Below are 27766 nucleotides of genomic sequence, written 5' to 3'. Positions count from 1 at the left end.
TTGTGATTTTGGCCAGTGAGGAATAATTTAAAGATAATGACATGTTCTATCTCCTGTTTAGAATGGCCGCGGTATGTTGATGCATTTCCGTCCTCTGTAATTGTAGGAAGTTCTCACATAATTATTATTTTTTGCAGTAGGTTGTTAGTGGCTGCGGGTCGCATCCTGTCTAGGTGGTTGGGGGGACAATATAGGTATTTTTTTTTCTTTTTCTTTTTCCTTAGCTGACGTTTCCTTATTAAGGCATGTTTGTCTTTGTGCAAAATTTTGGAATTTTATTTTTTTTCCTTGGATTACCTCCCTTTATTAAGAGATGTTTGACTTTGTATACTTAAGGTTTTTCTTTCCTTAAATTACCTCCCCTTGATAGGTTCTTTAAAGTTTAGTTTGTTTTTTTCCATCCTATTTTTTATTCTAGTTCAAGTTCGTGAACTGGATAGATAGGTTCTTTAAAATTTATTTTGGTTTTTCCATTCTATTTTTATTCTAGTTCGAGTTCGTGAACTGGATACTTCCAAATTCGAAATTTGTGCATCTTACTTTTGGCTTTAAATGTTTCAACTTTTGTTAGGAACTTATTGGTTTAATTTTTTTCCAAATTATCTCCCTTGGATCAGTTTTACGGCTACATGTACGGGTCGCAGCCTGTCTAGGTGGTTGCAATTGGGGGGTATGTAACGAAGCTGCGGTGCGCTTCGTTGCTATATTTTCCGGAAATTATATTAACCGAGACTTTGGCGGGAATTTGCTGGACACAAGATCTCGGGACTGCGCCGAGACTTTCAGTTTTTCTACCGGGCCTTGAGAGGTGAGGGTTGTGTTTTTTAATCCTATGTAATTTTTATATATTTGTCGCCCATCCTTTCCCTAATTTGCTGTTATCGTATAGTATGGAAATGCATTAACATTACTGTGTGTGTATTTTTCGCTGTCAGTCTATATTTTTTAGTTTGAAATACTTGTGAAATTGTGCAATGTCGGACTTGGCATGTATCGCTTTTAGACGGGTTTCGATAGTAAGTAAAAGTCTTCACTCTTTTGTTGAGAGCCGTTGGTAGGCTGGAAAAGAGTGGGAGCCTCCTGTGTTGAGTTTCGGGGTTAACCGTTAAGGAGATATTTTGAGAATCTTTGCTAGAGAACGGTGTTTGTGAAATTGGAGGTTAAACTATCGATAATCGGCCCGATGTGTAGCGCCATGTGCTCGGTATTTCATTGATGGGTAGGAGTTAATTCTGATAGCGAAAACGTGAGAATATTAGCAGCAAAACTGTCCATTTCACAGTACTTCCCACTGAGCCACGCGGGTATTTTCTTGTTGTCGCCTTTACACATGTTAAATATTAATAAACGGTAAAATGAATTTGATTTCGTCCATTGTCCATACTCACTAGTACCTTTGAATATTGTAGCGAGACATAGGAATCTGCAAGCTAACGCGGCAGTCGAACCCAGGGCAAAACAAATTAATTGTATCAATCTTAATCTATGCTAATGGCTACGGTCGTAGCGAAACAAGTCGTTACACTATGCTGTTGTCCGTGTTCTTTGTGTTGCAGATATTTCATGTTATATTTGTAATGCATGGTTAATTGTTAAAAGGAGTTGTTTGTTCTTCCTCTCAGCATACAGACAAGTGAAAACTTTAACATCCACCGAACCTGGGTTGCTTTTATACACAGGGGTGAGTCGGGAGTAGTTTGACGCCATTTCAAACTGGGCCCAACACGCTCCTGTTACATAACAAAGGATTAGGTGCAAAATAGATGCAAATATATATTTATGAAATTCAATATGTTTCCAAACTTTGGAAATGAAATCACGATCCACAAGGTATTTTCCTCATATTGGTACAACACGCGTGTTTTTTGTAGTAAAAACGTAGTAAAACAAGTGGACGTTGGCCCATGCGCCAATGGAGACGCGGGACGCCCCTTGTTATCGTGGACGGTAATCTGACGGCACGGCGTTACATCGACGAAGTCCTACAAACTACCGTTGTACCGTTCTTTCGTAATCATCCCGACGTCGACATTCTACAGCAAGACAATGCTCGTGCGCACTCAGCAAGGTTGACCACAGACTTCCTTAATCAACAGAACATTCAAACACTGTCCTGGCCTAAGAATAAGTAGAGGTCCAACCAGTCAAGCCGTATAAACGAAAACGGCCTTATTCTTGGAGAGAAGCATTCGACTGACAGAGAGTTTGACATTTCTATAAATAACCTCATTCGTACCCGAGAGTTGCCAGTCGAAGGCAGCCTGTGGGACCAGTTAGGTCAGCCACAACCGCAAAATCGACGTGAACTTGAAATTGCCCTTCAGGAGTGGAGGAAGATTCAGCCAGTTAGCATTCAGCGTCTGGTTCGGTCCATGCCACGTAGGTGTCGTTCTTGTATACTGGCAAATGGTGGCCACATCAGATATTGAAAGTGTGAAAATGAATTTATTTTTATTTACTTTTTTTTTTTGGGGGGGGGGAGGGGTAGCAGTGAAACGTTTGTCTCATCCCCATTCACGTGTAATATTTGACTAACTCACTGGTAGGAAACGACTCTCGAAATGTATACCTTTGTAATGAAATAAAGATTTTTTTCTGTAATTTTTTTGTTACCATTAAATTTTGCATATGATAACAGTGTTGCGTTTTCATCGGCGCTCAGTATATAAGCACGTGACTCTTTTGCTACGAACCATTATAGTCACCCACGGATAGTGGTTTACTTTCCAACATTTGAAATTGCTAAACAATATTATCATATCATTTCCTAATTTTCATATTCTTTCCAACCAATTGGTTAAAGGGACAATTCGGTCTAAGAACACATTAAAACTTGCACATATTTCGGAAACAAACAAGTTCTAATTGAAATTAGATTAGTTGATTTAACTGTGATATGTCAGAAAAGCCCATTGTAGTCAAATGTATGTGAAATATTCAATCTCCATTACACATAGCCTTGTATGCCGAACCCTTACCCATGCCTGTGTAGTAAAGATTTTTTTGTCTAGAACTACTCAAAACGCTGTTACAGTTTTGTTAACATTATTAAATGCATGTTCTTGTCTAAAAATATTTTCATCAACTCCTCAGTGTTTATGTATTGCATTTGTTTAACGTTTATTTGTTTGACTCGGGTAAGGGTACTGCGTACATGTTGTACCTGCTTAATCGTATTGATCAACGATTTAAAATTTCAATAGTATTAATCAAAATAATTAATAATGTAGTGAAATTTGTCACTATTTCATGTATTATGTTTCATAAGGAATGTGGAACAATACATTTATGTCATATTTTGCTTCGTGGTTATGTAACGTATTAGCCTCACTGAATTGTCCCTTTAAGCATAGCCCACTTAGCGTTTTGGGAAGATAATACTTGTACATGTATATGTACATGTTATACATAAATGATAGCCTTATGGAATTAGTAGCACAGGTGAAATTCACAGGTTAATCCATGTTTACTTCTCTGAAATAGACTATAATCCTTGTCACAGCATTCTGCTAATTATCAGATTATAAAAAGTGGGCAAATGGAGATACAGCCGCTTGAGAGACAAAAATAATCAAATGCAATTTTAGTGATTTTTTTCCTAATGTTCTAGAGACTGGAGGCCATGGAGTCTAATCAGGACGTCATAGACACAGATTGATGTTTGACCTGATTCTAGGCAGTACTTTTGGGTGGAACAGCTCAGTATTTTGGTGGAATTTGACAATTTGTGTTAATGTATATATACATATATATACTGCTTAACTATTTAATAGTACCTTCTTCTAGCCGTTGCCTTCTTCTAGCCGTTGCCTGAATTAAATATTTACCAAAATCTCTTAAAGATTTACATTGGTACTGCAAAACAGTTCAATCATTTTTTAAAAACAGATGGTAGACGATAAAAAATATGGTTTTAAATATTTTATCCTTAAATCTAAATATCTTGGACATAATAAATAAAATGGGCTTCATCTTCAGCCTCCTGGCTATGACAAATAGTACACAACCTTTGTGGTCTAGGGATACCGCAACATTACTGTATATCTAAAGTAATACAATCTGTTTCCCAACTTTGGATTTGCCTCACATTGGCCGAAATCAGGGGGTCGAACGTGTCTTGGTATGCGAAGGTGTATTTAGGTATGCGCATTCCAAGATGGCGGAAAATCTACGCTTCGGCAACCAAAGGTAGGTACAAAATCCTCTGTGGTTCTTTTATGCTTAATATATGATGTTCATGACTATTGCGTTTCGGTGATAAAATGTTTGCAGTTCCCAAAAATGCAGAAGATATTTACTGTCAGTCTTTAGTTAAAAATCTATTGAAGAAAAACTACGAGATTTTCAGGTAGAAAACAGCACTTCGCTTCAAAACAATGGTATATTTGGATATATATACAACTTCAGCCCGATTGAGCAGCCAAATGACAAAAAGAATCACTTTGAAATCCTTTAAGAATTAATATCAACCCAGTTTCTGATGCCTGATATCATTGTGTTTAGAGAAACGAACGTTTGAAGTTAGTGTACGCAATCATTGGTATGCGTGGTCTTGGACACCACTGGTTTTGGTATGATGAATTTTCAGGTTTGGCTAATTTGACGGTGTTTAAACGCGTTTTATATTTCATAAGTTAGGTACATGATATATTTTACTCTTACATTGCTTTTGCATTTTGCAAGACCTCCTGTCGTAAGAAATTAAGATGTATACATGTACAATATCGTATGTCACGCATGTAGCAGGTTTAATTGCACGTAGTGATACGGTCGCTTTCTTGCGAAAGGAAAGTCTGTATAGCTCAGTCGGTAGAACGGCGGATCAGTAAGAATTATTAGATTGTGGGTTCCAAAACGCTTTTTCTTGCCCGTTCTTCCGTATTGCATTCGTGTAAGGTTACCAAAGACAAACACTCATACATTTCAATGTAAATTTTACTGATGTGCAATTCCATTATCACATTCATAATAGCATCAATAAGTTAAAAGAAACATCAATATAATCTTTCCATTGTTAAAAACAGGCTGGACACCTTTGAGGTGATCATGGTATCCAGATATTTTGCCATGTTTTCGCCTTGTCTGCTTTAACCTATCGAAGATATGATTTCTGAAAGAAAAATGATATCAGAACATTAGTTACTTGTCTTCCTTGTGTTAATTATCTGTAAGTTGTTGAGAACAACGGATAACGCGACAACGAATTGAAAAAGTGCATCTGAAATCCCATAATTTGTAAATCTCAAAGAAATCACCTCGAAGTCATAGACGAAATTTTGGATCTTTCTGGTCCTGAATGTTGTCATTCAGTAACAGTTGATGATGTGTTAATCATTGTTTCCTGCACATCGTAACATCTACCCCTCGATGTCTGCATGCTGAATGGTCTGGCATATAAAAAAGATATTTACTATCAAGCTGTCTCCCAAAACTATCAAAAATCTTTGTATCTGGTTATCTAAATTAACACTAAATCACTTCATTGTTTAGCAATGCTGAATTTATGATAAGATATAAAATTTCTCATAATTTTTCGTAACATTTTGAAAGTCTCTTTGAACACATTTCTACAATTTTACCATATGATATATAGAACTATATGAACTGTATTACCATATGAACCCACCTGTCGGGATTCATTCTTATGACATGAAGCTGGGAAATCTTTCCAATGTCGTACTTCAACATCTCTCCATTCGGAACACCGTTGTTCGCTCTAGCGCACTCAGCAAGCTCCCCCATAAAGTTCTCTGCAACTAGCGTGGACACGACCGCCAATTATACGTGCCACCTTTTACTAGAGCATACAGTAGAACATCTATGCTACACACTAAGCCTTCGAATGTCACTCGCCCTTCACATACATAGTTGGCGGAGGAAAGTAGTTAAAGTTGTAATCATCTAACAACCAGTGTTTCAAAGCCATTGCTCGTTTACATCTAGTCATTGTACATAGACCTGGCATATCCTCGGCCTCATGCCACTCACGAAATAACCTGCAGAACTCCGCCTCACTTACATCTCCATTAAGAGCCAATTGCTGCTGAACTTCCTCTGAGAACATTGTCCTTACAAATGGGTCACTCTGCTGGTGCATAATTTTCCCGCTTTCCTGAATGGTTAACATTGCAAGTGACAAATCTGTTGTATTACTCAACGCAACTTTTTTCCAGGCTGATGTCTGATGATTTTGGACTTAATATTTGTTCGAATGTGTGTCCCGTCCATGACTTTAACTTTGAGATTGTCTCTAGATTTGTTGTATTCGGGTTTGTATACCGGCTTGAACAAAAAGGATCCTTCATTGGGACTACAGACTACAATTTCCTCCGAGACTGTACTGTAGAATTCAGCCTCAACAGATGGCCACTGACTTTGACAATACGCTACAGCAAGAACATCCTTCGGGTAGTGCCTTCCGTTTACATTTTTTTTGGTAAGTTCTAACAAAGATTTTACCTTTTGTGTCACATGCCGTTTCGGTCTACTCTGTTTACTATATCCGGCAACCCGAAGACTTTACCAAGCGAGTTGACTTTTTCTGTTTTGGCCATTGACCTTTTTACATTTGATCCAATATTTGGAAATTTCGCTTCTAAATATCTGATAATCAAATCTATTTCATAGGTAATTAATTCCTTGTATATTCCATTTGTTGATTGAAATACAGTTTCAACAAAATGCTCATCTATTCCCTTCCACCGCATTGCTCTCTTTCCTTCACAGAGAATTTTGTAAAAGCTTGTAAAATCGTCGGAATTTAACACAGAGCAAGACTGTGTGAACTTGTCAACAGTTTCAGTTAATTTGTCTGAATCCATGCCTTCATCTGCAGACTTGTCTTCTATATCTTGCAAAAGCAAGCTTTCATTGTCATCAAAGATGTTCGGGTCAAGAGATTCAAACTCGTCTCGCAGAGTATCTTCTACCTGGATATTCCTCTGTAGGTTAGTATTCAAATTTTCCTTCCGATCAAGTAGCCATAAACCACAAACACCGTACATAGATGTAAGCTTTTGTATCAAATCCTTTTTAGTCATTTCTTTCGTAGACCCTATTAGTTTTCGCTGTGCAGCGAAAAGTGTTTGCGGCTTTTCATTTTCATCCATATCCTTCAGTAGAGCAAACTGACCATCAAATGTAATACAAGGAATATGAGAACCTCTTCTATGGCATTCGTGTAGAATCTTGTCGAGTATTCTCCGGGCGGTGCCGATAGAAAGGAAACAGGTAAGAAATCGGCAAACCATGTCCGATTTCCCTGTTCCATTCTCGATCCATATCACTCAAAAGATATACCAAAACTTCAGATGCCACAGACTTTTGAAGCAAAAATGCTTCCTCGACGTTCTTGTCTTGATCAAAGCGTCTAACAGAAACTGTATTTTCGAAGAGCTTTCTGGAATTTCTCGTCTTTGTACAACGTCATTGTTGTCCTGACACTTCACAGACGGAAACTCTCCTACATATTCTGCTGTCAACCTGTAACATTCTAAGGACTATTAAAGAAGTTTTGTATTCTGTGAAATTTTTGAAGGCATTCTGGGTATCTCGTCATGATAAAGTTCCTCTACCAACGACAACGCCTGATCTACAAGTTCATCGTTCGCTGTTAGTTTGAAAGCAGTTGTACTTTGCTCACTCCAGCTGATGTAAAGATGTTCTTTTGTGTTTAGGGCTCTCATTTCTAGTAGGCATTGAAGAGCGTGTCTTTGCGATAGTTCATAGTATACTGGTGTGGATCCACAATATCCTGGTAAAGGGCACTTTATCTCGATAGAAACCATAGCTTCACCGGCATCGTTTCGTAAAATGACTATCAATTTTCTGCCGGCTGTAGAATTGATGACATAACAACCTTCTTCATGAAATGTTAAGTTTGGATGAATGACAGGAAGGATTTTGCTGACAAGTGTCGCAACAGCGTTCAGTTCGTTTTGTGAACCATGGTCCATAGCTTTCTTCTGAAATTCTGAGGGTTCGCGTGGCTGGCGATTTCCGAATACTTCATGGACGCCAAGGTATCCAAGCCTATGGCTTTGGAAGCTGACTTTTACTGTTTTACGTATGTCAAACCACTGTTCCTCCTCTGTTGTATCTTTGATGGAGGTAGGTCATCAATGCTGATTCCAGATACAATGCTTACTTCTTCTGGAGATGAAATTTCCTTGAGTTTCTAAGTTGCATTTGTTTTATCATAAAGGTAAAGATCTTGACTGTCACATAACACAGATACGACATACATAATCTTATCCACGAATGAGAGTAAATCTTCGAGGCAAAGGTCGATTTCCTTCGTCAGTGTTCTCATTCTGTTTAATGCAAACTTGTATTTCGATTCGTGTGATAGTTCCCATTGTTTTTTCAACCTTTCTGTAGCCACCAGCTTTTTGGATTTTGCCTGACGTAACTGTCTGGTTCTTCGCCGTTTTTTTCTGTCTATTAGCAGGCGTTCCTTCTGCTGACTTGCGTTTACTTCTATAGAGGCTAAGAGCCAATTTCTTTTTTTTAATCTACCCATTTTCTGAAAATAAACAAAAGCGTAGATCAGTATTTATTGATCGATTTTGTTTAAAACTGCCAAACAAGGACCCAATGGAAACCTATACATAAAATGCGAGAATGATCCATTCAGTACTTTATGAGAAATAGCACTAACAAACTTCAACTATCAAAATTCTCGTTGACCATCTTGTTAACCAGACGTTGCCTATTAGCATTATTTTATATTTCCAATACATTATATACGTAAATATTTTGTTATAAAATAAGAAAACTACCCTTTAGCTTTATACAGCGCGACAATACTGTATCGCCAGCCGGACTCGAACCCGCGACTCTCGACTTACTGATCAGCCGCTCTTTTTTTTTTATCTTAAAAATATGATTTTAATTTCCCAGACATAGGGCCGCAGGGGTTGGGGCCCCTGGGGTTCCTCACATTGCAAGCACTACAATCTATTCAACATAAAATTAATACAGGCATCAACAAGATAAAATATCAATATTAAAATATCACAGTTGTGACATCATATGTCAGTAAGCTAAATATCACAGACATTGTACAAACAATGAAATCATTGAAAAACTAGTAGAAACTATACCCGTACGGCTTTACAAATTTACTTTCACTCCATCCAATTCTACAGAAACAATTTTATTATCATTTTCAAAATACTTCATAAAGAGCCTTGCATTATCCTGTGCTTTATATTGATGAAATGCATACTTAATAAATTGTTTAACCGTGAATTTGAAAAAACGTAAAATCGGTACATTCTTTTCACCGAGCAACAACATGTTCCTCCTCTTAAAAATACAAAATCTTGCCACGCTCAGTATAAAATTAACAAAGAAGCCGTTTACATACTTCCATTTCTCGCCAAAACCCAAAATAATAAGACAGTCATAATTCAGCGAAATCACATTCTCGGGACTTGCCTTGGAAAATAAATTTTCTAATAAACCAACCATATAAACATTGAAGTCCGATAATTCCGGACAATGAAGAAACATATGAAAAATATCCTCGGACTGTGTCTGACAAACCGGACAATCATCTGAATCTGAAATACCGCACTTTAGAAGTTTCTTTTTAGTAAAAACCGCGTTATGTGCTACTTTGTAATGAACTTCAACGCATTCAACCGGATAATGTGGTGCGTGTATGACTCGAAAAATACTATTTACCTGTTGACCCTGGAAGCTATTTGACCAGAACGTCACCGATACGGGTACCGTGAAATGCATGCTGACGAGTACACGGTAAATGTCACGCGTGTGTCGTGGGATAGTGCGTGACCCCGAAGCATTCAGTTTCAGTGATATAACGGGTTGTGTCAGACCAGTGTTCATGTAACAGTTGTTTATAACTGTTTCTACAAAATTAAGTGGAAGCTGCCTGAGAAGTCTCAGATATTTTACGGATATTTCCTCCCTTGTGATTTCCGGATATTTTTCCTGGACTATTTCAACCACTGCCTGGATAGGAAGAAAACCCTCTACAACTTCGTAAGTAAGATCCTTCAAATATATCAGACCTGAGTCTATGAATATTTTCTCAAACACCGTTTTACCATTTTCATTTACTATGAGTGGATTACAAAACATAGGTTGACAATAAACATTCTCGGGCCCGTTTTCAAAAATAATAGAAGAGTAGATATCGGACCAAGCCAAAAGCATATCTCTGTAAAAAATCGGAACACATTGAAGCTGCTTCAGTTTAAGAACACAATTAAAAACTCCCAATCCGAGATTCATACCACCTATTTTAGATAGAAAGTACTTGCATGTTTCTTTCCATGGTGATAAATCAGAATTGTAAAAAAGCCTGAAAACAAATTTAATTCTAAAGGACTTCATTTTGAGGTCTATATCCGGATATTGTAGTCCACCTTCAGACTTGAGCCCTATAAGAGTTTTAAAACCAACTAAGTGAGCTCCATTATTCCATAAAAAATTTAAACATAAAGTTTTGAGTTGTATTTGATATCTATCTGGAATACTTGCTACTGTCAATGTATACCAACACTTGGACAGCAACAGAGAAGAAATTACAGTAGCCCTACCCTGAATAGTTAATTTTCTCTGGGACCACATATTTAAAATATTGCGTATAGATGCAACTTTAGGTTCCCAATTCAAAGATTCACATAAGTTACCATTTGGACCCAAAAAAACACCGAGTACTAGAATAGACTCTTGCAATAATTTGACATTGAAAGCGTCCGATTCTGCAGCTGACATCTGTCCACAACCAATACACAATAATTCAGACTTGTCCCTATTTATTTTGGCGCCAGAAGCCCGGCCATATTTTTCAAAAACATTAAAAGCCTGGTCAATGGAAGTTTTGTTAGCCAGAGTCAGTGTAGAATCATCAGCATGCTGGAAAATTTTAGCAGACGTATTACTCATAGGAATTGAAATACCGCTAATCATGTCATTTTTAAGTATAGCTTGACCTAGGGGCTCCGCTACAAGTACATATAGTAATGCAGACAATGGACAGCCTTGTCTTACAGAATTCTTAATTGGGAAATATTTAGTAAGATGACCATTGCATTTCACACTGCTATAGATCCCATTGTAAAATATTTTAATCCACTTAATGAAAAAATTACAAAAGCCAAACTTCTCCAACACTTTGAAGAGATATGAATGGCTTACTCGATCGAACGCCTTTTCTTGATCTATTTTCATGATGTAGCCTTCTAAATTATCCATGGTAGCTAAATCTATTATGTCACGCACATTACTGATATTATCAGCGATATCGCGACCCATAATGCAACAGCTTTGAAAAGGCGAAACAATAGACGGTAAAACCTTTTTCAATCGGTCAGACATTATTCGAGCTAAAATTTTATAGTCGACATTTAAAAGACTTATAGGTCTCCAATTTTTAAGATTAGACTTATCACCTCTTTTTTTATAAATTAGACTAATTACCCCAAGCTTCATGGACCTTGACAGTTCCCCCCTTTCTTGAATTTCCCCTATAACTCGCAAAAAATAATTCTTTGAAGTCGGGCAAAAACTTACGATAAAACTCCACGGTTAACCCATCCTGGCCAGGACTTTTATTACTAGACATACCCTTTAAAGCTAACTCAACGTCATCACCTGATACGGCAGCTGCTAAACACTTATTATCTTTGCAGGAGACTTTTTTGTCGATATTACATAAAAAAATCATCGGTTTCATCAGCTTCAACAGAGACACAAGAATACAGTTCATTGTAAAATTTATAAATCTCATCTAATAAGTCACTGGTTTGGTGCAACAATTCACCATTAACATTTTGAAGTAGCTTAATAGAATTGAAATTTTGTCTATATTTTTCCAACTGCAGAAAGTAGGACGTACTGCGATCACTCTCTATAGCCCACTTAGCCTTTGACCGTAAAATTGACCCTTTACATTTTTCTTCCTCTAGGGCCTCTAATTCAGACTTTACCTCGTGCATTTGTTGTACCAATACAGGGTTATGGGAGCCGGCTAACTTGGCAGAAAGGTCACTAATTTTGTTTTGTATCATAATAAACCTTTCGTTCAAAAACTTTTTTCGATCTCTACCATACAACTGTGATACTTTTTTAATACGATACTTTAAATTATCCCACCATACCAAGATATCCTGCTCCAATAATTCTTCCTGCTCTGCAGTAGATATAATATTTTTAATTTTCAGTACATAGTCTTCTTGCAACAAAAAAGAGTTATTGAGTACCCACATACCTGGGCCCTTTTTTACATTTTCAATATCCAAGAACAAGGTGACAAATCCATGGTCACATAAAAGATGTGTCCGTGTAAAAAATATTTTGTACACAGCTCGTTAAAGGGACATTCCTTTTCCCGGAGCTTTTCATTGAAAAGATATAGTTGTGCCAAAAATGGTGACTATTCAGTCAGAAATGTATAGGAAAATATCAATTGTGAAAATATATGTAATATAAATGCCTTTTTCGGTGTTAATTATCGAAAACATCACTCCTCTAGTGAGGTGATAAATGCCGTCTTGAATATTCCGATATCAATCTCCGATGGCTAATTTGCATATCACGTGATTCGACCAGCTTCCGGAGAAGACATCAACATGGAGAGCGAGGTAGGTTGCGTGTTAGTAGTTTGTGGGGATTTAGCTTGTTTGCGAGTTTTCTTTTGACGACAATGTGCAATAACCTTTTACCAAGAACAGTGTAATAATGCCCACGTAATTTATTGCGTAATGTGTCGTCAAATTTGCAATAGTACACGCCAAACCCAGTCTTCTTTCGAGTGAAGAGGCCCCGATGGGGATTTTATTTACTAACGTTACTGTACGCCTAATGAACAGTAGCCAGGCTCCACGGATGCTGCATGAAATGATGTTCACGTTGCACTCTTTTTAAACAACGGGACTGTGTGTATTACAATGTGAAATGCTCATTAGACTGTAACATCTGATTTTTGAGTTGTAACGCGCACGAAATATTATAACGTGACTAATTAGCCTAACAGTTACACAGTATAATCCAATAATATTAGATCACGATATTGAGAAAATACGTAATGATCAAAAGTGTCTCGTCGTGCTATACCTCTAACATTGTTGGAGTATTACACAGTACAGCTGCAGTAGCAGTTTAGCTACCGTTTCTAATTATGTCACAATGTCTTGAATTATTATGAAATTCATGAGCTTATATGTATCACCCATATGCTAATTGAAAATATTGATGATAGTTCTACACAGCTCTGATAGAAAACTTAGCACATCTTGTATCAGTACTTGAATCGAAGTGATTTATTATTTAGTTATCATTTGAGTTGGTAACTTTCATGTTTATGGTTATTTATGTGTGCATTTGGTTATTTGTGTAAATTATAAAATGTTGCTTTGCCACATCAAAAACATCTATTATGTATATATGTTTCTGACCAAATTTATATTTTCTACTCATTAATCAAGAGCAATTATTTTTTAATGATCATTTACAGAGTTCTATAGGATCTTCATCATCCCCTTACATTGAGCCTGTGTCAGATGATGACTATAGCCCACCGGTACCAAAGACAAGAGGTAAAAGTCGAGGTAGACCAAGAGGGTAGAGGAAGGAGCCGATCAAGAGGGCGCTCGAGATCTTCAGTTCGGGGGAGAGGGAGGTCAAAGGGCACTGCTGGGTCTGCTGTTGGAAGAGATGTGCAGCCAGTGCTGACAGCTCTTGAGAAAAGAAAGGAGCGTATAGAGGTAAAATAAAAAATATTCTGTTGTTACTCAAAGAGTGTTTATATACATCAAAGGGATTTAAACTTTGTATTATCAGTTGTAAGTGTAAAACTTGTGTCCAAGGATTTGTTATTGAGAAAGGTAGTCATTTATGGGGAAATTGTGCTTGTATTTATAATGGATAACTGAAGAATTAGTTTTTCATATGAGCATGCTCATAAATGTTGTATGTAAAATACTGATTCATTTCCAGAAAAGGCTTGATGAGATGGAGGAGCCAGAAATGCGTTCTATGCTCAAGTTAATTATGACAAAAAATCCTAACTTGGTCTTTGATGAGCTGGAGCCAGTACAGCCAGGAGGAGGTCATCATCCACCAGAAGGATCAGAATCACCCTCCTGGTGTGTCTGCAGTTTCTGCCGGGAAATGCCAAAAGACGTGGAAAAGAAGTGTTGTAGACGGCATCCTGCCGATTGCATTTCACAGACCCCGGTATGGCCAACATTTATCAAATAACTGGTTTAATCTGTTTTTTTTTTTTTATATATTTCAAATTTCATCATAGGATGTTATGTCAAATTCTCTTAGACTATCGATTATGATATGTATACGATTAATAATTTACGACAATAAAAATATATTTAACATCAAATGTTTGTGTAAACATAATACTTTATTATTACTTTCATTTTCAGGATATTGAAGTCTTGTGCCTGAATGAAACTGTTTTAGCAATATCTCGATGGCTATGGAACGATGTGATGGCCCTTGGCGACGACGAGGAGACTGCCAAAGGATTTAGACATGCAGCCTATCGTCAGTTTGTCTTATGGCAGCACCACAGACTTGGGGCAGGGTACAGGGTTGTGATTCCAAGTTGTTGTGTGTGGAGGATAAGGGATCGCTACCCTGATCCATTCGGACAATACAAGGGTTTTGAACCTGCATAAATCTACCCTATTATTTCCTATAATTTATAAATTAACATTGATATATTTATTATAGTGTAAGATTTATATGTTCCATATGATATAGTGCATGAGGTAGATGTAGCCATCTTTCTTGTTTTAAGGTGGTTACGACTGTATTGACATTCTGATATTTACATTTATTTCCTCACAACAAGCGGCAAAGTGTTCAATATATCTGTTTTGACATCAAATTATAGTTACAAATAGCTTACAGTTAGCCCTCGCACCTCTGGGTTGAGTTCGAAACACATATGGGACAGTTGCCATGTAATGGCCATAGGTTGATGCTTTTTTTTATTCATATATTGTCATTTCTACACCTTTTACCATGTGATGTCTAAATAAAGCCTTACATGTAATATCACAACATAAAAACCTAATGATATCCATATCAGCATGTTGAATTTGCCAGATATATCAGCATATTTAACATTTGCCAGTTGTATATAACTACATGTAGATCATTCTTGCAACTAAAATACAATACATATGAACTACCATATAACTAGCTGTGGTGTTCTAAAATATGAAAGTTCCCATGACACAATGGAATGCAATGGAGACATTTATGATTGATCTATTGTAATAAAAGCTATATAAAAGTTTGCTTGTGTTCCTGTCCTTAAATTTGTATTTGCAGGTGTGTTAATCTCTATATGTGCAGAAATTACTCCGTATATCCTCATACTGCAATTGAAAGGGACATTGTTGTTGTTCAAGAATTTGCCTAAATATCAAACTGAATTCAATTGTTCACAAAATACTTATAACAAACGCAAACATATTGCTGTATTTGAAAATACTACAAAAGAAGAAACAGATGAAACTTTTTTTAAATAACATTTTATTTTGTTTTGCAAGGTGAACAGTTTCAACTGTGCACTTGTTATGTCAATTACAATTTCCAATCCTTCCATTGTATGGTAATAACTCCACTCAAATATATCAAGTAACTTCTAGCCACTCCACCAGATCACCACTCCCTCCCCATATGATATATGGAATCCCCCCATGGCCCCCCACATGACCCCCCCACATATGATAAATCCCCCACATGGCCTGTATAGATCCCCCCACATGGCCTGTATAAATCCCCCACATGACATTATTATAGATCCCCCCACATGACATGTATAGATCCCCCCACATGACATGTATAGATCCCCCCACATGACATGTATTATAGATCCCCCCACATGACATGTATAGATCCCCCACATTACATGTATATCCCCCAACATTACATGCATATCCCCCACATGACATGTATAGATCCCCCCATATGACATGTATTATAGATCCCCCCACATGACATGTATAGATCCCCCCACATGACATGTATTATAGATCCCCCCACATGACATGTATTATAGATCCCCCCACATGACATGTATTATAGATCCCCCCACATGACATGTATAGACCCCCCCATATGACATGTATTATAGATCCCCCCACATGACATGTATAGATCCCCCACATTACATGTATATCCCCCAACATTACATGCATATCCCCCACATGGCATGTATAGATCCCCCACATGACATGTATTATAGATCCCCCCACATGACATGTATTATAGATCCCCCCACATGACATGTATTATAGATCCCCCCACATGGCCTGTATTATAGATCCCCCCACATGACATGTATTATAGATCCCCCCACATGACATGTATAGATCTCCCCACATTACATGTATAGATCCCCCACATTACATGTATTATAGATCCCCCCACATGACATGTATTATAGATCCCCCCACATGACATGTATTATAGATCCCCCCACATGACATGTATTATAGATCCCCCCACATGACATGTATTATAGATCCCCCCACATGACATGTATTATAGATCCCCCCACATGACATGTATAGATCTCCCCACATTACATGTATAGATCCCCCACACTACATGTATATCCCCCAACATTACATGTATAGATCCTTCACATTACATGTATAGACCCCCAACATTACATGTATAGATCCTTCACACTACATGTATAGATCCCCATATGACATGTATAGATCCCCCACATGACATGTATAGATCCCTCCACATGATATGTATAGATTAGCTATCAGCTTCCCATTGTCCTCTACCCCCAAATGACATGGTCCTCTAAATGTTATGTATCGAATAACTTGCAACTGTTTCACTGGAAGTTTTCAAGGCTGATACGTAGCAAGATTTTCAGAGTCTTGTTTTTTTTTTCTTCAACTAGATCTTTGGTGGGTGGAGGGTCCTATGGGGCTATTGTCTTTGACAACCTTCGGGGGTCATCCTGGGCGAGTGTTGCAGAACAGGACATTCCTCCCCTACACTGCAGTCTACGTACAATGACTCGCTTGGCGAGATCATCTAAGTACCCATAGTCCTTCTCCTCTTTCACTGAAGAAACTGTCCATCGCTTGCTTTTCTTGTTGAAGACTCTGTGCATCCTGAAGTTAATATTTACCATATCAATGTTTAGAAAGTACAAAATTATCTCTTTTTTTTGTAATGTATTTTATGGTAAAATAAGACTATTGTCGCCAAAATGTGCAAATTTTTAAACGATTTGTGTTACCATTGTCGAAAACCAATGCGAAATAAAAAAAAAAAGAGAGATAATCTCCTATTGTTAGTCTGTTATACTTTATCATTATAAGAAAGGAAACACAGTAAGATTCCATTACACATTCATGATATTAGTTGAAACAACAAATCAAAAAAGGAATTAAACATTGAGTTTTTAACAAATTGCTCAGCAAAGACAAGATCTTAGGACTTTGTTATAGTTATTTTTACAGCTTTTTGAGGACACAAGAGTTTTCTTGATGTAATAGGATAAAGTACAGCTATTTTGACAAAGCAAACAGGGACTGCTTCTGTGTTTTCCCTGAACTACAAATTTTTCATTGTTGCATTCTTACCGTGTGCTACCATCTTTGCTGATCTTCACATCTCTGTCAGCATGGTAATTGTTGTCGATGGCCGCTAACTGACATCTGGCCTTGTAGACAGGTGGTGTGTAGGAATAGCGCTTTGCGGCATACATCAGTATTAGCTGGTTAAAGCTCTCCAATGAGGCTGTACTTCTGTAATTTTTTTAATAAAAAAGGAGAAGGATAAACCACAAGTGTGACATAACATAAATCGACACAAGATTAGTAATAATAATTTTTTTGAGCACTAGCAGGCAAAAGCTGAAATTTCTAACATGTCATCATTTACATGTCTACATGGTAGGAAGCTAGTGGAAGTAAATCAAAACACCCTAACCACTGTGGCCCCTATATGAAGGGCCAATAGCATTACACATGTAAAATATTTACCGGAAATTTAAGTAGTACTTGATGTTGTTCAGAAAACGCTTGTCATATGCAATCTTTTGCAGAGCTTCATGTGCCTTGCTACCCTTCTTCGACCACTTCTTCTCCTCTGTCTCAAGAGGTCCATGTGAGCACTTTGTCCGGTTGCCACCTCCAGATAAAATCCACTGATGGACATCAACAACATGGTGCACAACTCCAAGCCATATACCCTGAATGACAAAACAATTTTTTAATAAATATATAGTGTGACATCCTTTCCATGCCATGCGTACCTATTATCGTAAATGTGAATGTTTGCTACTGTATAAAGTTTTCCATACATGTTATGATGGATTAAAAAGGATGAGAGGAATCATGAAATTTAGTTAACTGTGTCAGAGTTATCATTATTAGTTGACAGTTGATTAGTTTCTTCATTGGTACCTACTGACCACTATTGTTCTGATGGGTGGGCAAAAAGGGATAAAATTAACAATTTCAATATCTTTTTGATGGCAACATGTGATAATGTAAAGAATGATTATGGAAATAATGGTCCAACAATTCTTCATCCAAAGATAATGGGGTTATGGTATGTCATGGATTAGTGCTTTGATGCTATGCACATGTAGGTTCTAACTTTATTGGACTGTCATTGGTTCTTTGGGCCATAGACACAACAAATAGATATTATTTTTACTTACTCTGAAGTCATATTCATCCTTAGCTTCTTTGCAGGCATGCCAAAAATGATTTGTGATGTGGCTTGTCCATTTTTGCAAATCCTTAGCTTCTTTCTGTTGAGATGCCTGTTTTGACAAGATAAGTAAATGTTAGGGCATGTGTAAAAGATAAAATGTCAAAAAGGCTATATATTGTTAAATGGAAATGTAATACCATTAGCAACATTTAAAATTTGAAGATCATATCACAATTTGTACCTACCAGTATGTGAATTTTGACTTTTCTGTCTTTTATTTCATACTACTGGAAATAAGGTCTAAAATAATAATATAATTTTTACTCACAGCATTGATTTTTTTCCCAAGATTCTTGGCACCATGCCACACATCAAACGAATGTTTGATGTCAGGACGTTCCTTTTCTGAAAATAATAAATAAGTTTACTAATTTTCTATCCTACTGGATTATGACCTTGAATCCATGACTATCATTGTTGAATTAATCAATCAATATAGGAAATACATTTCTATATTGGTTTATTGGTATAAGTTATAGCTTGAAATTGAATTTGACAGCATCTGGAATAACAGCATACACTTTCGCAATATTGATATCTCTAGATCAAAACAAATTTTGCTATCCTAACATGCAATAGATTTTATGAATGTAAACAATTAAATCACTTACTCATTAAAGATGATATTTGCATGTGTTGATCCGTTGCAATTTCTGCGATCTTCACATTCTTTGATAATAGGTCTTCTAACGCCCTTTTGAATCCCAGTTTCTCCATGACAGTGGAAACCTTCCCAGTTTCCCTCTTGTCAACAGTGACTATAGACATGATTTTGTTGCTATCCAGCTCCATCAATGAATATGTGCAGTATTGTGCACTGTGGCCGGGACTATCCATCCTTCCATCACCTAATGTTATACTACATTGTAATATAATGATAGGTATCATTTGTTTGAGATTGAAGAAAATGTTCTAAGATGCCATGGGATATAAAAGCTATCATAGGAGCTAAAACCTCTGCATGAAGAAACAAATCACACAATTGACAAATACCATAAAATGCCCCCTGCATTCATAGTTTATCTAATAAGTAGAATAAAGTTATGTAAAACTTCAAATGACCTAACTTCCAAATGGAAATCAGCATGTGATAGAACTGAAGTTAGTAGAGTACCTATAAGCTGCGAGATGACAGGATGGGACAAGTAATACATGATTAACATCAATTGCCTTGCATAATTTCATACTGGTCATAGTGCCATAAAAAGTATAGGTATAGGTTTCTTAGCAAAAAGTCTGAAAACAGAACATTACAGTAATGTTTTCAATTCAAAATAAATAACTACGTACAGTATACTAGAATAACTTTAACACATGCATAACACAGTATGCCCCCACCCCACAAATCAATCATACCTGCCAAAACAACATCACGACCCTCAAAGTGGGACAGCAAAGAAGCCTGCTGTTCTTTCCAGAGTTCATCTATAGATGGTATAAGATATATCCTCTGTATATTGTTGAAGGTAGTACTACCCGGAAAGTGGAGCTTCAGTGCCCTAGCAAACAAAGCAAGCTTTCCAAAGTTGTTGCCAGAGGTCAGAACAGCAAATGAGATTAGAATGTTACCTGCATGAAGCTTTCTGTTTCAAACAGGCTGGGAGGACCATTCCTGACATATATGTCCATCAGAACAAACCTACAGGAAAGGATAAATAAATGTGGACATGTAATCACCAAACAAAATATATTCAGACAAATTAGTTTTGTTTTATTAGTTAACATTCTATTTAACAGCCAGGGCCATTTAAGAAGTGCCAGGTTTGTTGGTGGAGGAAAGCCGGAGGCGGAGGGCTTGTGGTAATATGTCGGGACATCTTAACCACTCAGCCACCGCGGCCCCCCACAAATTACAGTTTTACAATTAATTACTTACTCTGCCATACACACACAGCAATGAACATAGTTTACTGTCACTTTTCTATACTCTGGTCTTTTTTATTGGTCTTTTTTATTTTGAAACTGCCAGTGCTAAAGTACAACTTCCTCTACTTTTCTGTAACTAATACTTCTTGCACTAGTTTCTTAACTACATTTTGTACTTCAAATAATGTGTTTTTGTACTAAAAGAATCTTACCCATTTCAAATGAAGTGCTGAACCAATAACTTTTTGTTGAACTTCAACAGGTTTTTGGCAATATTGGTCAACAGTGCAAAATTGACTGCAAGCAGATTTTGCAAGCTCCAGCAAACATTGTCTATAAACTATAAATGATTCATCAACAACTTCTTCTGCCCTCTCACTGTTGATTATCTTTAAAATCTTGAGGCTAGATTTGTCCATGGGCTCCTTCTTTTGTTCTTCCTCCTCAAGCTCTAACATTTCATTTGCTTCATTTCCCTCTCCCTCTCCCTCGCTAAACTCTATGTCACCAAATGACACTTCAGGAATAGCCTCCGGATTACTAAGTCTACAACAAAAAAGGAAAACATATGACACAATTATTTCCCAATAGTGTATACAAATGAGTCATTCCACAATCCATTGTACTGTACATAATCAATAAATAACACTAATACACAGCCAAATACATTTGTATAATTCTAATGAACAATTTTTCAATCCATGACAATATTCACGTGTCTATTAGGTATGTTATTTGCTGTTGAGATCTAAGTTATATACATGTGTATATAAATCATATTATATGTAGTAATTCCTAAATGAACTCATAATTGCCAATTTCTTATATATCAAATAGAAATCCCTGAATTTTGACCATTGAATGGCAGTGGTGACTGTGTAGTAGTCTTCGACCTTTTTGGTTTCAAGTCATAATCCCAGTCAACAGGTACTTTTTTCTATTGGTACTTTGACACATATCTGCTATCTACCTTGTCCTAAATGGCCCTGACAAAACAAACCACTTAGGAACCATGGAGAATATCTTGAAATTGCACATAACTTACCACTTACGTTTAATCACAAGTCAAGTACACAATATATTGTGAATGTCATCTGAATGTTGTAAAGTATGTAATTCTTTGTGTAAATCAATTATAAGGCTAAACATACTGAATATCAGCTACTTTGTATGAGCATAAATTAATAGTATATTTCTTACCGCAATGACATTTCTGTTGGCTCATAATCCTCATCACTGTCTAAATTTGCATCATCTCCCTCTTCAGATGTGAATATACTTAATCTGCAATAAAGATCAACATGTACTTATGCAATTTATAAACTGTAATGCGCCTTGGTAATTCTCAATGCCTACAGTACTATGCATTTGTTATATAAATAATAATATATTTTACTGAAAATTAAGTCTCATGGGCGATTCCAATTTGATTTATATACTGTACTTACTATACTAAAGATATTAGTAACAAGAGATCCCAGAGGGATCTTGGCGATCACCAAAGTATGATCTATGTCTGACAATGGAAAGAGGGATCTTCTCTCTGCTTTTCAAACTTTTTCAAACATACAACATATATGAAATATGAAACAGATCACTTCATTACTTTTTTAGAATCAGCAGTAACAAACTTCAACTATCAAAATCCAAGATGGCTACCTGTCGGCCATCTTGTTGACCGATCGGTCCTAAAATGCAATATGCACAACTAAGGTCCTAGGGGAACATACATATAAAATTTGAGAGATCGCTTCAGTACTTTCTGAGAAATAGCGGTAACAAACTTTAACTACCAAAATCCAAGATGGCTGCCTGTCGGCCATCTTGTTGACCGATCGGTCCCAAAATACAATATGCACAACTAGGGTCCTAGGGGAACCTACAACCTATACGGTACTAAAAAATGTTTGAAGTTTGAAGTAATATATGCTGACTTTTATTTATTGCACTGGACACACACAATTGTATCTATCAAATTCAAGTATTGTAAAAATGAAGTCTTACTCAAAAGGATCCACATAAACAGATTCAATATCTGTCTTTTTCCATCCCCTATGTGGAACAGAGAATCCATGCTGGGCCTTTGAAGGTCCAGGTTTTGATACTTCGAGCTGGGTAGACTTTGTTGGTATAGTTTCCAATGTCTCCACACCTGATAATTCTGTCTCAGTGCTGTAAATAATCAATGTTCAATAATATAAATGCAAGTATCACTAACCAATTGCAAAATCTACTTCTCAAAGTTCGAAAGTAAGTAATCATTTTCATACTGGTTCTGATTATATCACAGACATGGGATGTCCAACACTCAGCAAGCCTCGAATTGGAAGTTTGTGAATTACCACTCATTTTCATGTTGTGATTGTGTAGTCACACCCTAGATAAGGAAAGATTATATTATTCATACGTACAGTGATGCATCTAACGATGACGATCATGATTTCTTTCAGATACTTTACATTGATGCCAAAATCAACATTTCAGTAAAATATAGAATATTTAGTAATATATAGTAAGTAGTAATCTCAAACCAACTAAAGTAAAATTTTGAAAACTAATGTATATAGACTCAGTATATATGTAACAGCAGAGGAGAAAATGTAGCGGCCCTCTGAACACTAGCCGAGTGCTCTACCGACTGAGCTATGTGTGGTCACCGATGATCGATCCAGTCCAATCCCACTACATATATATATATATATATATATAATGTACCTTTGTGATGAAATTTCAGTTAATTCCAACTCCTCTGGCTCAATTCGTCTCTGGGAAATGTTTTTCATGGTTTGTGGCGTTGATGTACCTGGCCTCTCTATAGGTTTTGTAGATGGTTTTACACTGAATTCATAGCTGCAAAATTGGGACGAACACAATGTGAATGCAAATCTTATTCCCTGCCGAACCCCTCTTCCCAGCATATTATGAAATCATATTAATCAACACCCACCCCCTCTCCTCTACTGGCTCTAGCTATTATCTGGTATTGTGAGAGTGAATTTACCCATTTTTGCATTGAAAATGTAATTTGCATAAAGTTAGATCATAAAAGTGAAAAAAGAAACATTTCATTTCTTATTTCCTTTTAATTGACACTCTAGATACGTGTATATTATAACATTTTAGATGTTTACGGATTCTCAATGACACTATTTGAGATTATGACAAAAATATTAGCTCTGATGTATTTTGAGTATACAAGTGTAACCAGTATTAATTTTAAAACTGAACAAGAAAATTATATGAGTACGGGAGTCTATGGTAGCTACGCGCTTCACGCTTAGATATTGAGATATAATTAAATATCATTATCATATTGTGGTCTATAACACGTGCTCGCTGTCATGTAAACAAAATCCCCTTCGGCGCCCCTTCAAAATGCCAGGTGCATGAAAGCTAAGAAAGACTGGTATTTATGCGGAAACGTAACTAAACAAGTTTCGTTATTTATACGCGTAAATACAAATAATGTTAAACTAACAGAACCACAGAGGAAAACAGCGGTAGCTGTGAATTATTGATTTATAGTTACACAATAAATGGCGGGCATTACGAACCTGTCGAGTAGCAAAACGGCGAACTCCTCGTTACTGTGGATATAGGGAATGCTCATCATTACGGACTCCCATCTTTCCCCAGCCTCTCCAATATTGATCCTCGACTTTTGATAAACAGAGTCTCGTTCCCGTTTCCTTCGCTTTTTGGCAGAGTCTGTCTGTAGTCTGTTTCAAACGTTTTCCTCGTGGTTTCACTTTCCGCCATTTTTTTCACTGAACTCCGAATGTCACTGCGCATGCCCAAATTATTGTTCGGCGACGCAGATTTATCTTCGTAAGACGGGTCGTATTTTAAAATATATATATATTTTTTTATTTTCGAACAATGACTTTGCATTCATCAACAACGGTCTAATTAAGGCAAAGTTCATAACTCAGACAGTTAAAGAAAATTACCAAATTTCAGAATCTTTCAAATTTTCATAATTTTATTGTTTCTGAAGCGTAGTGGGGCTTTAACACCTAAATCATTCAAATGTTGTGTAGCACCGGACCGGTCTATTTTTGCTAGAGTAGTGTTAAAGTCGCCTGCAATCATAACGTTATCATAACTGCCATCATGAATATAATTATTTATGAAATTAAAAAAATCAACTTTATCAGCTAAAACATTAGGAGCATAAACGTTAAATAAATTCAATGTATTGTTATCCATTTCTAATTGCAAATGTAAAAATCGTCCCTGACTTCCAAAATTTGAAACGATATTACATGTATTTTTGAAATTACTGCTTAATAATATAGCTACACCTTGCCGGCCATTATTACCATTTGAGTAGAATACACTACCATTCCATTTATCACGGACTTGATAAATAAATGTGCCTGTCCAAAAGGTTTCTTGTAAAAAAACAATGTCTATTTTCTTTTCTTCAAAATTGGAAAACACTTTTTGTAATTTAAAAATATCACTTAGTCCATTACAGTTGAATGACACAAATTTTAACATGCAAATAACAAAAACAAAACACAAAAAGGACCCTATTTTTGTTTAGATTTCTTTGATGAATCGGTTGTATATGACAATTTTATGAATTGCTGCTTTGTTTTTCTTTTTCTGTTTTTCACCTGGATGAACGAACTGTCCTCCATGTCAGACCCAACCGAATCCTCACTTTTCTCCCAAAACACCCCTTTAAGAGGTGTTTCAGTAATCGTCTGAGGGGAAGAGGGGCTTGCCACATCTGGCAACCCCCTCTTCCCATGTTCTTCACTATTATTTAAACATCCAGTATCTACTACCAAAATGTTCTCGCCATCTGTATCTTCTTGCATTTTTCCCTCATAGCTGCCTTCGTCATCGCCGTCAACATCATCGTCATCATCATCATCACCTGCTTCCCCCCTCCTCCATATTGACGTTATTGTCGTCGTCATCATCATCAACCTCATCAACACCACCATCGTTCCCCACCGCTGGACTCTCCTCAACACAAACACAGATAAACTGACCACAGCCTGTGCACGTGTCGTCATCGCACCGGCATTCAAATTTCCCACATACCTCGCACAGAGCACGTGAATGACTGTCCCTAGAACTCTCCATGTCCTCGTCAACGTTGACAGGCGACATGTCACACATGCAATCAGCACGGACTATGCCACACCGAGTACAGGGTGGGGTCGTACAATTTCTCGCAAAGTGACCCTGTCCTTTACATTTGAAGCATTTAAAATCCGGACAATCCCTAAACATATGATCCACAGAATGACACATAGTGCACATTCTCTTTTGATCGTTATGTACAACTCGGTAATATGCATTCTCAATTCTCACAGTATATGGAAGTGATGGCAAGCCGGGGGGTAGTTTGACCTTCACGATGCGCGTGCCGTCCGCTATGTCGGTACCCGGATAGCATCTACGTTTGATCGGAGAATGCACAGTCACTCCTAACTGCAACAATTTGTATTTTATTTCATCATCCGAAATATAGGCAGGAATATGCAGAAAGGATACTACTAAATACGATTTTACCACTTCTGTGACCTCACACGTAGGCCCCTTCACTTCAACACCATTTAATAAAAATTGTCCGCTAGCCATTCCATTCATTGTCACTTCATACGAATCCCCACCCTTAGGCACACATGCATATAATGAACCAACATCACATATTTCCTCAATTGCTCGAATAAGTTCCATAGGAAGGACTGATTTATTGTCCCGTACATTCACCAAGTACGTGCAGTCCTTCTTGTAAAATTTCATGCGGCCATTTTGGCCGCCTCCGGCCGAGTCTATCATAAAATGGCTCAAAAAGCTAGAGCACCAGCCACAGAATTACATTTACACAGTTTTATACGAAGCACAAATGTATATGTTAATAAAATGCAACAATTTGGATTATATACCCAAACGTAAAGGTTGACTTACGATTGAACTTTGTGATCAACGAAATCGCCGTCCATTCACATCCTAAACCGGAAGTCCTCTGATCAGCCGCTCTACCGACTGAGCTAAACACACTTTCCTTTCACGTGAAGCTAGAAAGCGATCATATCACTAGGTGCAATTAAAACCTACTACATTGTACATGCGTGACATACTATATTGTACATGTATATATCTTAATTTCTTACGACAGGAGGTCTTGCAAAATGCAAATGCAATGTAAGAGTAAAATATATCATGTACCTAACTTATGAAATATAAAATGCGTTTAAACACCGTCAAATTAGCCAAACCTGAAAATTCATCATACCAAAACCAGTGGTGTCCAAGACTACGCATACCAATGATTGCGTACACTAACTTCAAACGTTCGTTTCTCTAAACACAATGATATCAGGCATCAGAAACTGGGTTGATATTAATTCTTAAAGGATTTCAAAGTGATTCTTTTTGTCATTTGGCTGCTCAATCGGGCTGAAGTTGTATATATATCCAAATATACCATTGTTTTGAAGCGAAGTGCTGTTTTCTACCTGAAAATCTCGTAGTTTTTCTTTAATAGATTTTTAACTAAAGACTGACAGTAAATATCTTCTGCATTTTTGGGAACTGCAAACATTTTATCACCGAAACGCAATAGTCATGAACATCATATATTAAGCATAAAAGAACCACAGAGGATTTTGTACCTACCTTTGGTTGCCGAAGCGTAGATTTTCCGCCATCTTGGAATGCGCATACCTAAATACACCTTCGCATACCAAGACACGTCCGACCCCCTGGAAATTTAGAATAGTATTATGGGTAACTAGTGATCACGTGATTGTGTATTTACTCCAAATAAAGTAATAGTTTGCTTGTCATTTCTCGGAAAATTTGATTTATTTGAAAATATTTAGATTCCAAAATGTTATTAATAATGCATGCATATCATTTTGACCTGCACATATGTACTGTTTTACTATAATAAATGGACTGAAATGAGCTATAAAACCGCCATTTCTACGTTTTATCTATATAAATTAATGATATAATGCGAATTGATAACTCAATCGGTCTAACCGTCTAATCTAGGATCAGCGAAAATCGGCAACTCCCGGTTAAATTCGTAGATTTCTACATTTATATTTACCTACTTTTGGTTTCAGATTAGATAAATATAGCACAAAGAAAATAAGATCTCCGTCAAAAG

The 27766-nt window shown here is 36.8% G+C and overlaps 3 protein-coding genes and 1 long non-coding RNA gene across 5 annotated transcripts; 1 reads left to right on the top strand and 3 right to left on the bottom strand.

Annotated features, from left to right (window-relative positions):
• Positions 1-4903: 4903 nt before the first annotated feature.
• On the bottom strand, positions 4904-8671 carry LOC138310454 (uncharacterized). Its single transcript, XR_011206433.1, has 3 exons — positions 5627-8671; positions 5256-5387; positions 4904-5110 (listed from the first exon to the last, which is right to left on the bottom strand). It is a non-coding gene; the product is annotated as an uncharacterized lncRNA (long non-coding RNA).
• A 3912-nt stretch (positions 8672-12583) lies between these two features.
• Positions 12584-15655, top strand: LOC138310992 (P2X purinoceptor 7-like). Its single transcript, XM_069252408.1, has 4 exons — positions 12584-12617; positions 13490-13739; positions 13972-14211; positions 14415-15655. The coding sequence occupies exons 2-4, from the start codon at positions 13536-13538 to the stop codon at positions 14667-14669; spliced, it is 699 nt and encodes a 232-aa protein (XP_069108509.1). The 5' UTR covers positions 12584-12617; positions 13490-13535; the 3' UTR covers positions 14670-15655.
• A 673-nt stretch (positions 15656-16328) lies between these two features.
• Positions 16329-19596, bottom strand: LOC138310797 (uncharacterized). Its single transcript, XM_069252121.1, has 6 exons — positions 19371-19596; positions 19028-19104; positions 18704-18808; positions 18021-18229; positions 17619-17783; positions 16329-17144 (listed from the first exon to the last, which is right to left on the bottom strand). The coding sequence occupies exons 1-6, from the start codon at positions 19594-19596 to the stop codon at positions 16949-16951; spliced, it is 978 nt and encodes a 325-aa protein (XP_069108222.1). The 3' UTR covers positions 16329-16948.
• Positions 19597-20304: 708 nt separating this feature from the next.
• On the bottom strand, positions 20305-27360 carry LOC138310453 (uncharacterized). 2 transcript variants are annotated; one of them, XM_069251682.1, is made up of 7 exons: positions 27268-27360; positions 24180-24449; positions 23341-23475; positions 22630-22797; positions 21826-21909; positions 20838-21171; positions 20305-20398 (listed from the first exon to the last, which is right to left on the bottom strand). In XM_069251682.1, the coding sequence occupies exons 2-7, from the start codon at positions 24236-24238 to the stop codon at positions 20348-20350; spliced, it is 831 nt and encodes a 276-aa protein (XP_069107783.1). In that variant the 5' UTR covers positions 24239-24449; positions 27268-27360; the 3' UTR covers positions 20305-20347. The 2 variants fall into 2 exon arrangements, with proteins under 2 accessions (XP_069107783.1, XP_069107782.1); XM_069251681.1 differs by having other exon boundaries at positions 24180-27360.
• Between the last annotated feature and the right edge of the window lie 406 nt (positions 27361-27766).

The sequence above is a fragment of the Argopecten irradians genome, chromosome 16 (assembly GCF_041381155.1).
Source record: "Argopecten irradians isolate NY chromosome 16, Ai_NY, whole genome shotgun sequence".
NCBI lineage: Eukaryota > Metazoa > Mollusca > Bivalvia > Pectinida > Pectinidae > Argopecten > Argopecten irradians.
The sequence above is the reverse complement of the archived record's forward strand: the minus strand, read 5'-3'. Positions and strand labels throughout refer to the sequence as shown.

Coding starts and splice junctions, on each gene's coding strand:
- LOC138310992 (XM_069252408.1), top strand. CDS start 13,536: ATGATGACTATAGCCCACCGGTACCAAAGACAAGAGGTAAAAGTCGAG. Junction 13,740..13,971: donor AAAGAAAGGAGCGTATAGAG/GTAAAATAAAAA, acceptor ATTCATTTCCAG/AAAAGGCTTGATGAGATGGA. Junction 14,212..14,414: donor ATTGCATTTCACAGACCCCG/GTATGGCCAACA, acceptor TTTCATTTTCAG/GATATTGAAGTCTTGTGCCT.
- LOC138310797 (XM_069252121.1), bottom strand. CDS start 19,596: ATGGATAGTCCCGGCCACAGTGCACAATACTGCACATATTCATTGATG. Junction 19,105..19,370: donor GCAAATATCATCTTTAATGA/GTAAGTGATTTA, acceptor TATTATTTTCAG/AAAAGGAACGTCCTGACATC. Junction 17,784..18,020: donor AAGTACTACTTAAATTTCCG/GTAAATATTTTA, acceptor AAAAAATTACAG/AAGTACAGCCTCATTGGAGA.
- LOC138310453 (XM_069251681.1), bottom strand. CDS start 24,238: ATGATGAGCATTCCCTATATCCACAGTAACGAGGAGTTCGCCGTTTTG. Junction 23,476..24,179: donor GCCGTTTTGCTACTCGACAG/GTTCGTAATGCC, acceptor CCAATTTTGCAG/CTATGAATTCAGTGTAAAAC. Junction 21,910..22,629: donor GTTTATGTGGATCCTTTTGA/GTAAGACTTCAT, acceptor TCTTTATTGCAG/ATTAAGTATATTCACATCTG.